This window comes from Dipodomys ordii, unplaced genomic scaffold, assembly GCF_000151885.1.
Source record: "Dipodomys ordii isolate 6190 unplaced genomic scaffold, Dord_2.0 Scaffold11, whole genome shotgun sequence".
Lineage (NCBI taxonomy): Eukaryota > Metazoa > Chordata > Mammalia > Rodentia > Heteromyidae > Dipodomys > Dipodomys ordii.
In genome coordinates, this window is record NW_012267227.1 from 15026064 (window position 1) to 15042986 (window position 16923).

Below are 16923 nucleotides of genomic sequence, written 5' to 3' on the forward strand. Positions count from 1 at the left end.
TCCCTCAGCTCTTCAGCTCAAGGCGAGTGCTCTACCACTTGAGCTACAGCGCCACTTCCGGTTTTCTGGTGGTTTATTGGAGATAGGAGTCTCAAGGTCTCTCCTGCCCGGGCTGGCTTTGAACCACGATCCTCAGATCTCAGCCTCCTGAGTAGCTAGGATTACAGGCGTGAGCCACCAGCGCCCGGCTCAGAAGCAATTTTCATTTCTTAATATGTATAACTTAATTCTATTAAAAAGCTATTAACAATGTTTAGTTTGCTCCCATTTGGCATTTTTCATTTGAGAAAATACCAACTTCAAAAGTTTCTAATTTTAAACTGTTCCTCAAAGGATTCCCCATTACTACTGATGCTAGAGATGTATGAACTGTGTATGTTCTTCAAGAATTACAAGGATGCCCAAACTAAACTCCTGGAGTTGCAGAAGAGTCTTGAAACTGTAAGTTGGAGTGTTCTTTCTCATTTATCTGAAATGGACTGTATGGTTGTCTTGAGCAAGCAGGGGGCTAGTGGTTATGTTCATATTCACTTAAGCCATTCCTGAGCTGGAGAAGCAAGGACAGAAGTCATCCGTTTTCAGGAACAGAGACTGCTGGTGTTGTAGCCAAGTTCAGTAAGAAAAAATTCATTGATCAGATACCATTGTCTCTGCTGTGGACAGCAGAAGAGGAGGCACATGGGACAGTTCCAACAGTGTTACGTTCAGCATGTTCAGTACCACTTTAGTCTCTGTCCAAGTGACAGAAAGAGTGGCTCAAGTGGTAGAGTGCTTACATAGTTATCCCAAGGCCGCAAGGTGAATCCCCACTAGTGAAAAAACAACGGGTCAGTTTTAGTCTTTAACTTTGAGCTACTTTCCTCACGCCTATTTATCATGCTGAGCTTATCAACCTTAAGAAAAATGAAGTTTTAAGGTAGGAAAGAAGATGCACCTTTGTCCTGCTTGGGGGTTTTGGCATTTTTGCCTTTTAGATCCCAAAAGTACTCTGTGAAAAGCAAGACAAGGGCACATGCACATTTTCTGCTCTCACATCGATCATCATGGGGAGTCTGCTTCTGCTGTCTGCCACATTGGTCATTTACGTTAAATGAAGACTTTAAAACATATACTTGAAAATGCTGAATCGGTTATTTGACTGTAGCTGGGCTTTGTGAAGCACAGAGAGGGTGACGCTGCCCTGAGCCCTTCCCAGGTTCTGTTCAGGAACAGGAGATCATTTCTCAGGACATCTTGCCTTCCTTCTTCCCAAATCTGGACGTTTTGATTGTTTGTTCCTGTGAAGCACTCTCCCTAAGCCCCTGTTGTTTTCCCAGCTCGATACAGCAACCGCCAGCGTCCTCCCTGTCATTCCTGTCACATGGCTGAAGGATCAGATGTGTTTCCTATTAAAGCTTATGCCACAGCAGTGCCAGACGCAGTATGAGCTGGGAAAACTTTTACAGCTGTATGTTGGAGCAGAGCATCTCTTCAGTGATGGTAAGATAGTAAAACAACCTTTATCCTCAAGTTGCTGTTAAGAAGTTAGCTTCCTTAAGCTTAAAAATATTTTAGCGGGGCAGTCAGTATATTAAAATGCATAAGATAGGTTATTGACAGTCCAGCATGAATATTTGTAACTTCAAATTTGGGTAAATTATATTCAATACCTTACAGCCAGGTGCAGTGGCTCACACATGATATCTTAGCTGTTTGGGAAGCTGAGGTTTGGAGGATTACAGGATCAAGGCTCACCTGAGCAAAAAGTTCACAAGATTCCATTTCAACCAATACATACCTGGGTACAGTGGCACACACCTGTCATCCCAGCTTTGACAGGAAGCATAAATAGGAATGTGGTCTAGACTAGACCTGGCAAAAATGGAGACCCTATCATAAAATAACCAAAACAAAGAGGCATGGCTCATACTGTAGAATAGCTAGCAAGCACCAAGAAAAAGCAGCAAATGACACACATTCAAAACACAGCACCGTGGCACCCACCATGAATAACACAACCCAGGTTGTTCTAAGCTGTGTCATACAGCCACATTTCCCCCTGACAAGCCACTATAATTACCATGTCACTGTCACTCTCTCTTAGAAGTAACCTTAACATGTCCTCACTGCTCAGGGTCACAATCATGTTTGAGGACTGCACAGTTCATTTTGGTCATTTCAGACAAACTGCACATACTTTTCTCAGATTCCTTCAGTCTGCCAGATTCCTGGCAGTCTCTAAGCTCGTGGCTGACTACATCAAGCCAATATTGCCTTACTCTTATCTACTTATTTGATAGTTACAAGTTTTTGTTGATAGGTAATACCCCTTTATTCTAGATTGTTAAATGTTCAAGGCTGGGATATTGTTATTTTTTAACTTAACAGATGTTGAGTTGGATGGCTTAGATTTGCACCAAACACAAATGCTGGGCTCAATGCCAATTCAGGCTCTAGGTCTGGAGACAGGAGAAAGTATGTTTCTAAAATGTAGCATTTATAAGACTTATATAAGGTTTAACTACATTGTTAGCCATTACTATAGTACTTTTATTCATATAAATTACTTTTTTCTTTGGAACTCACTTTATAGCCCAAGCTGGCCAAAAAAGTCACTACTAACCTCAAACTTGTGATTGTTTTCTTTAGCTTCCCAAGTGCTGTGATTATAGGTCTGTGCAGCCATGCCCAGATGAGAGAGAGAGAGAGAGAGAGAGAGAGAGAGAATGTGTGCGCCCTTGCGCGCACACACGTGCACACTGGTACTGAAGCTTGAACTCGGGCATGTGCACTGTCCCTGAGCTTTTTGCCCAAAGCTAGTGCTCTACCACTTGAGCCACAGCTCCACTTCCAACTTTTTGGTGGTTAGAGAATCTCATGGATTTTCCTGCCCCAGCTGACTTTGAACTACATTCTCAGAGCTCAGCCTCCTGAGTAGCTAAGATGACAGGTCTGAACCACCAGTGCCTAGCTAGAATTCTTTTTTCCCCCTCTTCCTGGAGATTGAACCCAGAGCCCCAAATAAGTTGGGGAAATACTCTACCAGGTGTTAGGCAAGTGTTTCTATGACCCCAGCCCTTTTGTTTTTGTTTGTGAATAGGGTCTTTGTAACTTGACTTGTACTGGTCTTGAACTCATGATCATCGCACCAAAGCCCCCCACCCCGTAGTAGGCCCAGTTGAGAATTTCTGTATTCCCAGAAGTAATGTTGAGAGACATCAAGAAGAGCTCTGCTGGGTCTCCTTATGTTAGGCAGCCAGCAGCCAGAAGCAGCAAATAATGCTCTGCTCTGACTGCAGAGCCATGTGCAAACCTGTGAGAGTGGCCAGTACAGTTTGAGTTATCATGCACATTTTTTGTGTCTTGATCCACAAGGACTACACAAATTTGATCTAACCACACAAATTTGATCAAGGTAAGAGCAAAAATTAGAGAAGGATATGACTAATGAGTGAATGGCTAAAAGCTTCTCAAGCTTACTGTATATTGCTATTAAAGGCCACCATCATCTATGTAGGTTAAATAGGGTAGGCAGGGTCAACAGACTTTACTACTAAGGACTTCACATGGCTATTTTTTGGCATCTTTGGTATATGAAGAAAGACCTATGGCTTCTGCCAACTAAACTGAAAACTTTTTTTTTGGCGGGGGGGTCCGGTCGTGGGGCCTGAACTCTGGGCCTGGGCACTGTCCCTCAGCTCTTCAGCTCAAGGCTAGTGCTCTACCACTTGAGCCATAGCGCCACTTCCGGCTTTTTTCTTTTTGCTTATGTGGTGCTAAGGAATTGAACCCAGGGCCTCAAGCATGCAAGGCAAGCGCTCTACCACTGAGCCACCTTCCCAGCCCATAAACTGAAAAGTTTTTGTTTTTCTTTACTCACACTGATATGGTAAACATACTTTTTTTCCCCTAATACTTCGTTGTTCTCAAAGTAACAGCAGGATTTGATGATTTGTATCTTTTCTTTGGCACAGGTCCAGATGTGAAGAAGCTGTGTGTCCTTAGCCAGATTTTGAAGGATACATCCATAGCTATTAATCATGTAATTATTACCAACTACAGCATTGAGAATTTCCAGCATGAATGTAAATCCATTTTGGAAAGACTGCAGATGGATGGGCAGTTTGCTTTGGCCAGAAGAGTGGCCGAATTAGCTGAGTTGCCTGTGGACAGCTTGGTTATTGAAGAGGTATCATTATTCCTTTATACTGGGTAGTTTTTATTTTGTTGGCAGTGTTAGGGTTTGAAACTTGATAGGCTAGCATGACACCACTGAGCCATACCTTTGGCCCTGGTTTTCACTGGTTAATTTGGGATAAGGTCTCCTTTCTACCTAGGCATGCATCTGAACCATGAGCTGCTTGCTTTTTAGGCTTTTTGCAGGTATCATAACCATACAGTTTTTTCTGCTCAGCTTGGCCTCTGGTACTGTGATCTTCCCAATCTTAGCCTTGCACTTCACTTGGGCCAACAGGTGTGCCCCAATGTGTCAGAAGGGGTCTTGTGAAATCCTAGGCTCACCACAAACTATGATCCTTTTGCTTTTAGATGTCCAAGTAGCTAGGATTATAGCCTCTGGTCTATACATACAGAGAAGCAAATGAGGTACAATTTATAGGAAACTTTGACACATACATTGCTTTCAGAAATGGATGAGCTAAGATGTCTGTTATTGAAGACTGCTTTAAATGTGTTTAGATGCCTTCAACTATTTTCCTTTAAATCCGAATTAAATATAAACAGGGTGGCTTCCCTTTGGACCTCATTCAGTTATGTAAGTTGAGAATTGCTCTTCAATTCATGTGTGGCCAAGAATCATGGTCTCTTGATTCGACTTTTTTTTGTCGGTGGTGGGGCTTGAACTCTGGGCTTGGGCACTGTCCTTGTGCTCTTCAGCTCAAGGCAAGCACTCTACCACTTGAGCCACAGCACCACTTCTGATTTTCTAGGGTTTATTGGAGATAAGAGCCTCACGGTCTTTCCTGCCCGGGCTGGCTTTGAACCGCGATCCTCAGATCTCAGCCTCCTGAGTAGCTAGGATTACAGGCGTGAGCCACCCATGCCCAGCTTTGACTTGGTTTTTAACTCTGTATGTGTAAGTACCTGTATGATATATATCTAGGAAAGCCTAAAATATGCTTTGTTAAATTTCAGACGTTAAAGGAAATGCAGACCTTAAAACACATTGCACAGTGGTCCTTGAAACAAACAAGAATTGACTTCTGGAAAAAATGCCATGAGAATTTTAAGAAGAATTCCATTTCAAACAAAGCAGCCTCTTCCTTCTTCTCCACGCAGGCCCTTGTGGCCTGTGAGCATCAAGCTGGACCAGGCAGCACTGCGGAGCGCCACTTGTTGCTCACCCTGGCAGGGCACTGGCTTGCCCAGGAAGAGCCGGTGCCATTGGAGCAGCTGGAGGAGCTGGAGCAGCAGATCTGGATCTGCCGTATCACACAGCACACCTTGAGACGGAATCCAGAGGCAACAGAGCCTAGGTTTTCTCGACAGATCTCAACTAGCGGGGAACTTTCTTTTGGCAGCTTAGCCAGTGAGTTTTCCTTCTCCAAGTTGGCTGCTTTGAACACGTCAAAATACCTAGAGCTTAATGGCCTTCCATCCAAAGAGACATGTGAAAATAGACTAGACTGGAAAGAGCAGGAGTCACTGAACTTTTTGATTGGGCGCCTACTGGATGATGGCTGTATTCATGAAGCCAGCCGAGTATGCCGGTATTTTCATTTCTATAGCCGAGATGTGGCATTGGTGTTGCACTGCAGAGCTTTGGCCTCAGGGGACGCCAGTATGGACGACCTGCACCCAGAGATCCGCACTCTGCTGCAGAGTGCCAGGCTGCCTGAGGAACAGGAGGACCTGGGCATTCCTCTAAGGAAAGCCCACAGCAGTAAGTGAAGATCACACTGGCCTGGCTGCCAGATGCTACTGTTGACCATTTCTTCAAGGGAAGGGCTTAATAGTTACACTAAGTTAAGGGGGAAACAGCTTTTTCTAGGTAATCCATAACTCACATAATTAGCTATACAATTAGACTTAAAAAATACAGTATCAGTTATCTTACTTGTAACTAGTCCACTGGTATTTATTCTGTACAAATATTTCTTTTTCTTTTTTTTGGCCAGTCCTGAGGCTTGACCTCAGGGCCTGAGTGCTGTCCCTGAGCTGCTTTTTTCTCAAAGCTAGTGCTCTACCACTTTGAGTTACAGTGCCCACTTCCAGCTTTTTCTGAGTAGTTTATTGGAGATAAGAGTCTCACGGACTTTCTTGCCCAGGCTGGCTTTGAACCGCAATCCTCATATCTCAGCCTCCTGAGTAGCTCGGATTATAGGGGTGAGCCACCAGCGCCTGGCTAAAAAAACAAATGTGTGTGTGTGTGTGTGTTTTTTCTTCTTTCTTTGCCTGGGCCTTGTGCACTGTTACTGAGCTTCTCTGTGCTCAAGGCTAGTGCTCCACCACTTGAGTCACAGCACTACTTCTGGCTTTTCTGAGTAATTTATTGGAGATAAGAGTCACATGGACTTTTGTGCCCTGACTGCTTCCTGAGTAGCTAGGATTACAGTTGTGAGCCACCTGCTTTCAACTTGAATATGTCACTCTTACTACCAAATAGATCTCTTTCCTGTTATTCCTGAACATCTGTCTTCTGTAATACCTTACACTTTGAAAATCCCATCAAATAGTGCTAAAATGTTGGATTTTAAACAAAATGTTTTTTTACAAACTCAAGAGGTACAAAATCTATTATACAAAACTTTCCTCCTCTCTATTCCTTATGTCCCAGGTTTCTTTCTGAGGATCTTCTTTAGACATTCTTTTAAAACCACTTAATAGCAACAGATTCTTAGATTTTTGGTCGTTTTGTTTAGTTTCATTTTTCATTTTTTTTCTCCCAGTTTTTCCTTTACTCAAGTGTCTATTACACTTTCACTTATGAAGAGTGTTTTTGCTGGGTATAGGAAAAAAAAACTGAAGCACTTAGAAATGTATTACTTTCTTTTGGCTTCCATTGTATGGCATACAAAAAAATCCCACAAGCTGGACACTAGTGGCTCCCACCTGTAATCCTAGCTTCTCAGGAGGCTGAGATATGAGGATCATGGTTCAAAGCCAGCCTGGGCAGGAAAGTCTGTGAGACTCTTAAATTAATCACCAGAAAACCGGAAGTGGCTCAAGAGGTAGAGTGCTTGCCTTGAGTTGAAAATCTGATGGACACCACCCAGCCCCAAGACTGACAAAAAAAAAAAAAATCCCACAAATCCTTAGTTATTTGAGTTATTGTTACTTATACATTACTACATGTTTCTTTAGTTGTTTTCACTGAGTTTATTTGGGGTTCACTGGGCTGTTTCAATACATCTGGTTTACACATTTCACTTAGTCTCCTTCCACCCCACCCCCGTCTTTTTTGCAGTTTGAACTCAAAGCTGCATGCTTGCTAGGCAGGTGTTACTGGTGAGCCATTCCTCCAGCTCTTTAGCCATAGAGTTTTGAAAATCAATTTTTTAAAAATAGGTTCTTGCTGTGTAGCCCAAGCGGCAATCCTCCTGCCTCAGCCTCCAAAGTGGTGAGACTGTAGGCTTGCACCCAGCGTGCCAAGCTGAAGCATCTGTTTAAACTCCATATCCTTTCTTCCCTTCTGCAATTTTGATCTCACAACTTTAGGACTTTGTCATTATTTCTCAGAGCTTGCTTTGCTCATGTTTTCTTTCAATCTGTTTTTTTCCCTCAGACTGGATGATGTGTTACCCTCTCTTCCATTTCACTGACCGCTTCCCCTTTCATTTTTATTCTACAACAGATTCTTAGCAGCTCCTGATTGTTTCCTTTGCCCACATCCACCGCCCCCTCCTTTTACTGCAGTGCTCAACTGTGGCTGTGAGGCAGCACTGTATTCAGGCTAGGGGTTACCAGACTGGGAACTAATTCCAGCCATCACATGCAGCCACTGCAGGCAGTGTTAAGTTTTCTTTTTTTTTTTTTTTTATTTTTTGGGTCCCGTCGTGGGGCCTGAACTCTGGGCCTGGGCGCTGTCCCTCAGCTCTTCAGCTCAAGGCTAGCGCTCTACCACTTGAGCCACAGCGCCACTTCCGGCTTTTTTTCTTTTTGCATATGTGGTGTTGGGGAATTGAACCCAGGGCCTCATGCATGCAAGGCAAGCACTCTACCACGGAGCCACCTTCCCAGCCCCAGTGTTTTCTTGAGTTCAGTGGGAGACAAAAGCAGCCCGTCTATTGCATTTTACCTAGATGGATCCTACCGTGAATGCTGAATAGCAACAACGTGATCTGAGTTGCATTGTTTTCAAAGTATATTTTGATTTATATTCAGGCATTAAATGCAGAAGTTTAATATGCTTAGTACAACAAGAACAATACATAAGTATGTAAAGAAATCTGCCCAGGCTCTAATGGCAGACCTGTAATCCTTGGAATGCTGAGATCTGAGGATCATGGTTTGAAGCCAGCTTAGGCAGGAAAATCCGTGATACTCATCTCCAATTAACCACTAAAAAGCCGATGGTAGAATATCCTCAGCCTTGAGCAAAAAGGCTCAGGGACAGTACCCTAGCCCTGACTTCAAGCCCCAGGACTGGTACAAAAAAAAAAAAAAAGAGGGATGTCCTGTCAGATGTGGTCCTAGATTGAGAAGCGAGGGGAGTGCAGGCTGCTGCAAGCAGATACGAAAAAGCCCCGGGATCTCTGAGCCTGATCTTACCATCCTACCCCACTGCCTTGAGACCTGACTCGTGCTTGCTTCCAGCTTCCAGCCTGGATAGCCAGTCATTTGTGATGGTATCCCGCAGTGACGAGACAGTGACAAATCTGGAGACTCTGACCAGCACATGTCTCAATGGAAAGAACTACTGCCGGCAGGTCCTCTGTCTATACGAACTTGCTAAGGTATGTGGCGTGGCAGATGGGTGCCAACCCGACAGGAATCCCGCTGAGAGGGCAGCAGTTATTTGAAGGTAAACTTTGGACACTGCTATGACAGCCCTTCAGCTAGTAATCATGGCCTTATACTCTTGGGAGATGCTTGCCCCTGCAGTCCATGTTTGGGGACGACTGGAGGACACCAGGCCCAGTGTGAGGCCAGTGGAGTATCCCCTGAGCTCATCCTAGAAAAAGCTAGGGCAAGACACGTCCACTTCCATGGGTTTCTCACTCTTCATGTATGACGACTGGAACTGTTCCAGCTAGATCACAAGTGTTGCTTGAGTAGAACAGGAGCCAGAACAGCCAGGAACTGTCCATAGCTCTCTACTGATTGAGGGAGAAAATGAGTAGATAGGATGGAAGAACTTGAATCAAAGCCAAGTCTTACAATCTTTTTCCTTAGAAGACTGATTTTTTTTTTTTTTTTTTTGGAAATTGAGGGTTTTGCTGCTTTATCTTACTTTCTCAACTTTCCTAATGTTTGAAAAATGATCAGCGTTCTACAAGAGGTGGTCACCTGATGCTTTGATGACATACTTTTCTTCTGCTTGGATCTAGCTTTGGCCAAAATGATAGTAGTGCTTTCCACTCACTTCTAAGTTTCTTACTCAGAGTGTGGGATCTTTAAGCTCAGAAAACAATGGTGCCTATCCACAGCACACTTGAGAATGAGCCTTTACTTTTACCTGGCTTCTAAAAGTAACTGTGGCCTTCACCTTCCTCTCAGGAGTTGGACTGTTCCTATGCAGATGTAGCTGCCCAAGATGGCAAGACCACTCTTCGGGCAATCTTGGCCTCTCAGAAGCCCGACAGGTGCAGACGAGCCCATGCCTTCATTAGCACCCAGGGCCTTCAGCCAGAAACTGTAGCTGAAATTGTGGCTGAAGAGGTGACATGGGAGCTGCTGGCCCCATCAGAGGGCACAGGTATCTTGCCTTCCAGATTTCCTCTACCTCCCACATGTTATTTTGAGGTTCCCAGAATTAAGTTTGGTTAAGCTCATATGTAGCTTGCATGTTACCTTTGCAAGATTCCTGATTACATTCTAAGAGGACACACTGCAGTAATTTTATTGCTTTTTACTGTTTCATGATAATGCTTAGTTTTGCCTCTCTAAGCAAGAACTCCCAAAAGTTGACTGGGTACTGGTGGCTCACGCCTGTAACCCTAGCTATTCAGGAAGCTCAGATGAGGTTTGGAGCCAGCCTGGGCAGGAAAGTCTAGTAAAAGTTGAAAGCAGAGCTGTAGTTCAAGTGGTAAAGCCTTGAGGAGGGGGGTGGGGGAACGGTGGGGAAGCCAACAAGAGCTCAAGCTCAACCCCAACAATAGCTTGAACTCGGGGTCTGGGCATTGTCCCTGAGCTTTTTTCACACATGGCTAGTACTCCACCACTTTGAGCTACAGCTCTACTGTGATTTTCTGATGATTATTTGGAGCAAAGTCTCCCAGCCTTTCCTGTCCTGGGTGGCTTCAAAGTGTGATCCTCAGCTCATAGCTTCCTGAAGGGCTAGGATTATAGGCATGAACCATCAGTGCTGGGCTAGGCAGGGTTTTTGAACTTAACTAGGAGAGTTCTAGAGGGAACTGTGAGATTACTTCCCTGGTGCCTTTCTCATCATTCTGTGCAGGACATAAGCAAATGTTCAACCCAGCAGAAGAAAGCCAGACCTTTCTGCAGCTGACAGCTCTGTGTCAAGACCGCACGTTGGTGGGCATGAAGTTGTTGGATAAGATCTCCTGTGTTCCCCAGGGGGAACTGTCTTGCAGTAAGTCTTTAGTCTTTCTCTTTACATGTTTTGGGCCTAAAAAGTTCTCCACAAGATTGGGACCAGATGTGTCTTTTTTCCTGATCTGGACAGCTCATGCTCCAGTATGAATTATAAGTTTGTAGAAGAAATCATTGAGTTCAACGAATAGTTTCTAAGGTTTGGAAAAGTACTCTAGTGTCCCCATTTTATTTTTTATTTATTTTTAATCTTTTTTTTTTTTTTTTGGTCCGGTCGTGGGGCCTGAACTCTGGGCCTGGGTGCTGTCCCTCAGCTCTTCAGCTCAAGGCTAGCACTCTACTACTTGAGCCACAGTGCCACTTCCGGCTTTTTCCTTTTTGCTTATGTGGTGCTGAGGAATTGAACCCAGGGCCTCAGGCATGCAAGGCAAGCGCTCTACCACTGAGCCACCTTCCCAGCCCATAGTGTCCCCATTTTAGAAGGGAGAAAACAAGTTTGGAGAAGGATCAGTTTATAGCTGAGCAGTGCATGGTGGTAACAGCTTGAAATCCCAGTACTTGGGAGGTGAAGGCAGGAGGCCAGCCTGAGCTCCATCGCCTCCAACCTCAAAAAACTTGTCTAACATGTCCATGGCCCTGGATTCATCCCCCATGCTACAAAAAAAAGGGGAGAAGATGGAGACAAGAAAAAAATGGAGTGGTGGTGGTGGTATTTTAAGGCAGTCCCTGGAAATTTTTCTAAAGACTTCAGAAACTCCGTGGTATGGTTTCTTTCTCTGCACGACTAGGGTGATTAGAGGTGTTTTATTACTGTCTATACAGGCATTACATGGGATGGAGGTGCACCTTGGTGGCGAGAGTGCTTCCCACACAGGATGGAGGCACGGGGTTCTGCCCCACTACCTGTGGGTAATACATACTCATTCACATAGCACATGGCCCTGAACTTCCATAAAGCTCTCATCACTTGGAGACACAACTCCACTTGAGGTTTTCTGGTCATTAACTGGAGATGAAAATCTCCTGGCCTTAACTACCTGGGCTGCCTCTGAACTGTGATCCAGATCTCGGCCTCCTGAGTAGCTAGGATTACAGATGAGTCAGCGGTGCCTGGTTGTGATTATTTTAGATTTGTCTCCATTTTTTTCCGGTTGTAAACATGTTGATAAGGCCCTCAGGAGTAAGGGCTCTTCAGGGTCAACACTGGTGGCCAGCAGTTATCACCCTATCTTACTAGTGTCCTACCTGCCCAGCCACAGAGCTCCTGATCCTGGCCCATCACTGCTTCACGCTGACTTGCCACATGGAGGGCATCATTAGAGTCCTGCAAGCTGCCCGGATGCTCACAGATAACCACTTGGCCCCCAATGAGGAGTATGGACTGGTGGTGAGTAACCCTCTTAGCTTCTCCCTCCATTCCAAGGCAGCTTTTGTGAGAAGCTGGGAGCTGGCTTAGGGAGTTCTGCCTCTCTAGGTAACACCTACTGAACAGTTGGTGGGCAGCCCAGTCTTCTCCTCAGGATGATTTCCATCAGAATTGGGTATTACTCCAAAGGAATAGGAAGTCTGCCATGTTCCAGGGCTGCCATCCTCTCCTGCAAGGAATTTTGCTCTTCCAGAGGCCAAGATAGCTACACTTCTCCCAGAACAATAATTTAGGTCATCCATCCTCTGATCTGTGAATTTCCTACTCAAGCCCTGTTTGCCTCCCTAAATTCTGACCTGGCAAAGTGAGCAAACCAGTAGCCCATTGAAAGGAAGAGGAAGAGCTGCCCAGAAGGCACGTAAGTGTCACGCATAGAAGGGAGCCAGCCAGTGGCATTCCAGACTAGCGTTTCCAAATCCTGCACAGAAGCTCCCTTGTTGCACGGGAGTCAGCGAGGCATACATAGCAGCTTGCCCATTCGATGGAGCAAGATACCCTAGACGGAGCTTAGCATTTGAAAGCAGCCAGGTGGATGGGGGCAGTGTTCTGGTCTGGTAAACTCAGATGATTCTGATGCAAGTGGCCTCTCCACAGGTGCGTCTCCTCACTGGCATTGGGCGATACAATGAGATGACATACATATTTGATTTGCTGTATAGAAAGCACTACTTCGAAGTGCTGATGAGGAAGAAGCTGGATCCGGTAGGTATGAAGAAATGACTGCCAGACAGGGTGACATTCAAGAGTTTTAACTTCTTAGGAAGAAGCTCAGAGTGAACCATAGCTTCTTTAGGGAGGGATTCGGGGACCTTCCTGGGACATACACAAATCAGTTAATGATATTGAACCTTTTGGCCTCAGCTTCTCTCCCCTGCCTTTCTAGTTTAACGTGTCTAGCAGGGGCAAACCGGTGAACGTGAATTGTCAGCTCTGATGAGGAAAACTATGTCACTAGGAGTCGTTAGGAAAAAGCCAAGGAGCCATTTATATTGACCCGGCCTCCTGACTTCACCTTATCTGGAGCCTACGTTGTTTCCAATGTCATACAGCTCATTTCTGCTGCCTCTGTTCGTTTCACTCTGAAGAGTTAAAAACCAGAGTGGATTTTTGGCTTCCAGGAACAGGGGCCCAGCCAATCAAGATTAGGCGACAGAGTAAAAAAGCATCTCTTTAATGTTGGGCCAGTTTAAGGATAGACCAGTCCCACTGACAGAAGCAAACAGACACAGGTCCTTCTAGAGGGTTTCTTAAATTGCTTTTGAGGCAGTTTTTTGATTTAAATATTTAATAACTTTTTTATTACAAAAGTAATGCATATTTGACAAGACACTTTGAAAACAATACAGAAGGTCCTCAGTATTACCCACCATCTAGAGATAGCCACTGCTAAAAACATGGTAGAGGCCCTTTCTTTGTACATGTACCCAAAAATGTGTATATATATTTATGCTTTAACAAAATGCATATCATGCTGTGAAATTATGAAATTGTCTATATTATTAGTAAGTGGACCATGACTATTCCTTAAACATAGTCCTTTTCATCTGTTTTAATGGCTATAAGATACTCCTAGCCCTTATTTGAAATCTGGATTGTTCCTAATTCTAAATATCTTTGTCACATTCACATTAGCACTCTTCTCTGCTTCTTTAGGATAAAGTCTTAGAAAAGAATTGTTGGATGTGCGTATGTGTATCTTTAAGGCTTCTCTCCCTTCTGAAAGGATTGATTCACACAGCATCAACTTTTATTTTTGATCATCTTTTCTTGGAATACTTTCAAACCAAGGGAATTGGCCAGTCCTTCCTTGCAGTCTCTTGTTGAGATTTTGGTACTTTTTTTTCCCCCCTGGGCAGAATGGCACCCTGAAGACAGCTCTGCTGGACTACATCAAACGCTGCCACCCTGGGGACAGTGAGAAACACAATATGATTGCACTGTGCTTTAGTATGTGCCGAGAGATAGGGGAGAATCATGAGGCAGCTGCTCGCATCCAACTGAAATTGATTGAGTCGCAGCCCTGGGGTAAGGTCACAGCAGCACTTCCAGCACCATACTGCTGGCCACACAAGGCCCTTAGGACTAAGGGCAACCGCCCATGAGTTTGGTCCTTAGAGGCTCTGCTGGGTGTTTTGTCATTCAGTGTCATGTTAAGTAACCTTTGTCATTTCAGAGAAATGAACTAGAGGCTCTGAATCCTACCCCCTAACGTAGTGAAAGCTTTATCTGAGCGTGGGGCATACCTGCCTCCCCCAGAACACAGCTGGGGTTTTCTTTTTAGCCTACCATTAGCTATTCCTGGGTGGGCTCAGCTGACTTGGGGAGTGAGTAACAAACAAATGTCCTTCATTCTCCCTGCAGAGGACAGCCTCCAGGACACACCCCAGCTGAAGCAACTGCTGCTGAAGGCCCTGACTCTGATGCTGGATGCAGCAGAGAGCTATGCCAAGGTAAGTGCAGTTATTCCACACTGGTCTTGGGCTCTTGCAAGTAAAGAGGGAAGGCGACACGGGTCACGCAAGGGCAGAGTGAACACAGCCCAAACCTTTTTCTCCCTCCACTCTGCTCCTCCAGGACTCCTGTGTGCGACAGGCCCTGCACTGTCATCAGCTCACCAAGTTGCTAACACTACAGATTCACTTTCTGAACACTGGCCAGAACACAATGATCATCAACTTGAGCCACCAGAAGCTGATGGACTGTATCATGGCCCTACCTCGGTTCTACCAGGTATCCTAGGAAACCATAGTCAGCCCTGCATTGCCACATCCTTCTCCATTAGCCCAACATTCATAGTGGCACACCCCGGATGGCACTAAGCTTCAAGGCTGTCCAGAGACTGCTTGTCCTTGTCCTTTATTGAAGGGGGATACAAGGAATCGGCCCTTTCACTGTTTCACAGTTGGGTTAGTGGGACTAATAATACTGCCTTTGATTAATCCATGTGAGCAAGATTGAGCCTTCTATTTTCTATCACATGGATTCACGTCTCTCCCTTTTAAGGCATCTATAGTGGCTGAAGCCTATGACTTTGTTCCTGACTGGGCTGAAATTCTACACCAACAAGTGATTCTTAAAGGCGACTTCAATTATTTGGAGGAATTTAAGCAGCAAAAGTCATTAAGACCTAGTATATTTGAAGAGATTTCCAAAAAGTAAGTATACGAGTTGACCATAAACCAGACATTGTGGCAGGAGGCTGTGGCAAGAAACACTGCTTGAGGTCACAGGAGCTTGAAAGAGAGTCTGGGCACGACAGCAAAATACCATCTGTTGGGGAAATAAGGGTCAACTATGTAGGTTCTCTTGCCTCAGCTTTGAGGTTAGGTCAGAAATAAGTAATTTATGGCTAGGTACACCACATACCTCATACCTTCAGTTGCCTTTCCGCTTAGGATGGCAGCGATGTCAATCTCCAGAAGACTGTTGAGGCCAGCCTGGGCTACACAGCAAAAGCATCTTTTTTTTTTTTTTTAACAACAACAAAAAAAAAAACCACACACAAAACTAAAGCAGCAAAAAGCAAACCTGGGTGTAGTGGTGCATGCCTATAATCCAAAGGATTGTCAGTGAGCCCACTCTAGCTCCAATAAGGTTTGTAAGTTGATAAAATCACAGTCCAAGGCTGGCCCCAGGCAAAAGACATTATTTGAAAAACTAAAGCAAAAAAAAAGGCTGGTAGTGGTAGTGTGGCTTAAGTGGTAGAGGTTCTGAATTCAAATCCCCCTCTAAACAACAAAACTACAAGAAAATGATACTTAGATTTCTGCAACAGATGAATGAGACGTTTGCTTACGATGCCTTTATAAGCATGAGTGCCAAAATGGCAACCCTAACCCAGATGGGCCTTTTGGTATACTAACTTTATTGTAATTAATGAAACAATTTATCACATACAAGTATACAAGTATAGGGATACTTGTATGAGGAACTTCCCAGTCTACAATATCCTTTCCTGTACAGATAGTGGTACTGAGCTAATAATAGTCCTTACTTAAGATATAAGTATCTTAACACCATCTTCTCTTCCTTTGTCTAGATATAAACATCAGCCTACTGACATGGCCACAGAAAACCTGAAGAAGTTGCTCTCATATTGTGACGATATCTACCTGTACTACAAATTGGCATACGAACATAAATTCCTTGATATTGTGAATGGGCTTCTGAAGGACCCTCAAACAGGTTGCTGTCTAAAGGACATGCTCGCAGGTTAGACTCCAAAGGTAAAGGTGGGAGTTTCCTGTACTGAATGAACTCCCGACAGATGTCCTCCAAGATCAGAGTAACTTTTGATCTGAACTGACAGCCAGATCGGTCCTTTGTGGGTGGCAGGAACTTCATTACCTATGTGAAGTGACTGTTCAGTGACTTAAGTAACTTCATATATGTATACTGGCATAAAGATCAAATTCTTCCTCTCATTCAAGATTTAATGATTAAAAAATGCCTGTGCCTGCAGATTCCAGTTTCAAAGAAATTTAATATTATTTACACAGTTAAGGAATACATGTTCATTTGTTAGCTCTTTCTATTAAAATAGGCTTTAAAGTTCAGTGTATGTCATTATTACTACCAAGAAAATCTTAGCTCTTGTCTGCCTTTAAACAGTATTTACTGTAATTATTGCTCTGTGGTCCTGTTTTCCACTTAGTAGTCTACAGAGCTTTGAGGTTTCTATTTCCTATGGGAGAAAAATTAAACATTTTTTGTTCTGGTTGTTTGGAAGGGACAAAGAAGACCACACAAAGTTGGTTAGATCACTTAGAAAATAATCACTCAATTTATATGCTTATAGCAGTAACCTGAGTTGTAGGCTCCATTACTCTATAGTATGTTCT

The 16923-nt window shown here is 44.2% G+C and overlaps 1 protein-coding gene across 3 annotated transcripts in view; it reads left to right on the forward strand.

The window, feature by feature from the left end:
• Spg11 (spastic paraplegia 11 (autosomal recessive)) overlaps positions 1-16638 on the forward strand; it is a 58468-nt gene extending 41830 nt beyond the window's left edge. For 2 of the 3 annotated variants that reach the window (XM_013010091.1, XM_013010092.1), the window contains exons 27-40: positions 334-441; positions 1317-1479; positions 3954-4168; positions 5134-5881; positions 8755-8894; positions 9658-9856; positions 10559-10696; positions 11910-12043; positions 12677-12784; positions 13939-14107; positions 14444-14532; positions 14657-14812; positions 15086-15237; positions 16122-16638. In XM_013010091.1, the coding sequence (XP_012865545.1) occupies positions 334-441; positions 1317-1479; positions 3954-4168; positions 5134-5881; positions 8755-8894; positions 9658-9856; positions 10559-10696; positions 11910-12043; positions 12677-12784; positions 13939-14107; positions 14444-14532; positions 14657-14812; positions 15086-15237; positions 16122-16299 (2697 nt within the window). In that variant the 3' untranslated portion in view covers positions 16300-16638. Of the gene's footprint in view, positions 1-333; positions 442-1316; positions 1480-3953; positions 4169-5133; positions 5882-8754; positions 8895-9657; positions 9857-10558; positions 10697-11909; positions 12044-12302; positions 12437-12676; positions 12785-13938; positions 14108-14443; positions 14533-14656; positions 14813-15085; positions 15238-16121 lie in introns of those variants that run through there. The other variant, XM_013010093.1, reaches the window with a different exon arrangement.
• Positions 16639-16923: the final 285 nt, after the last annotated feature.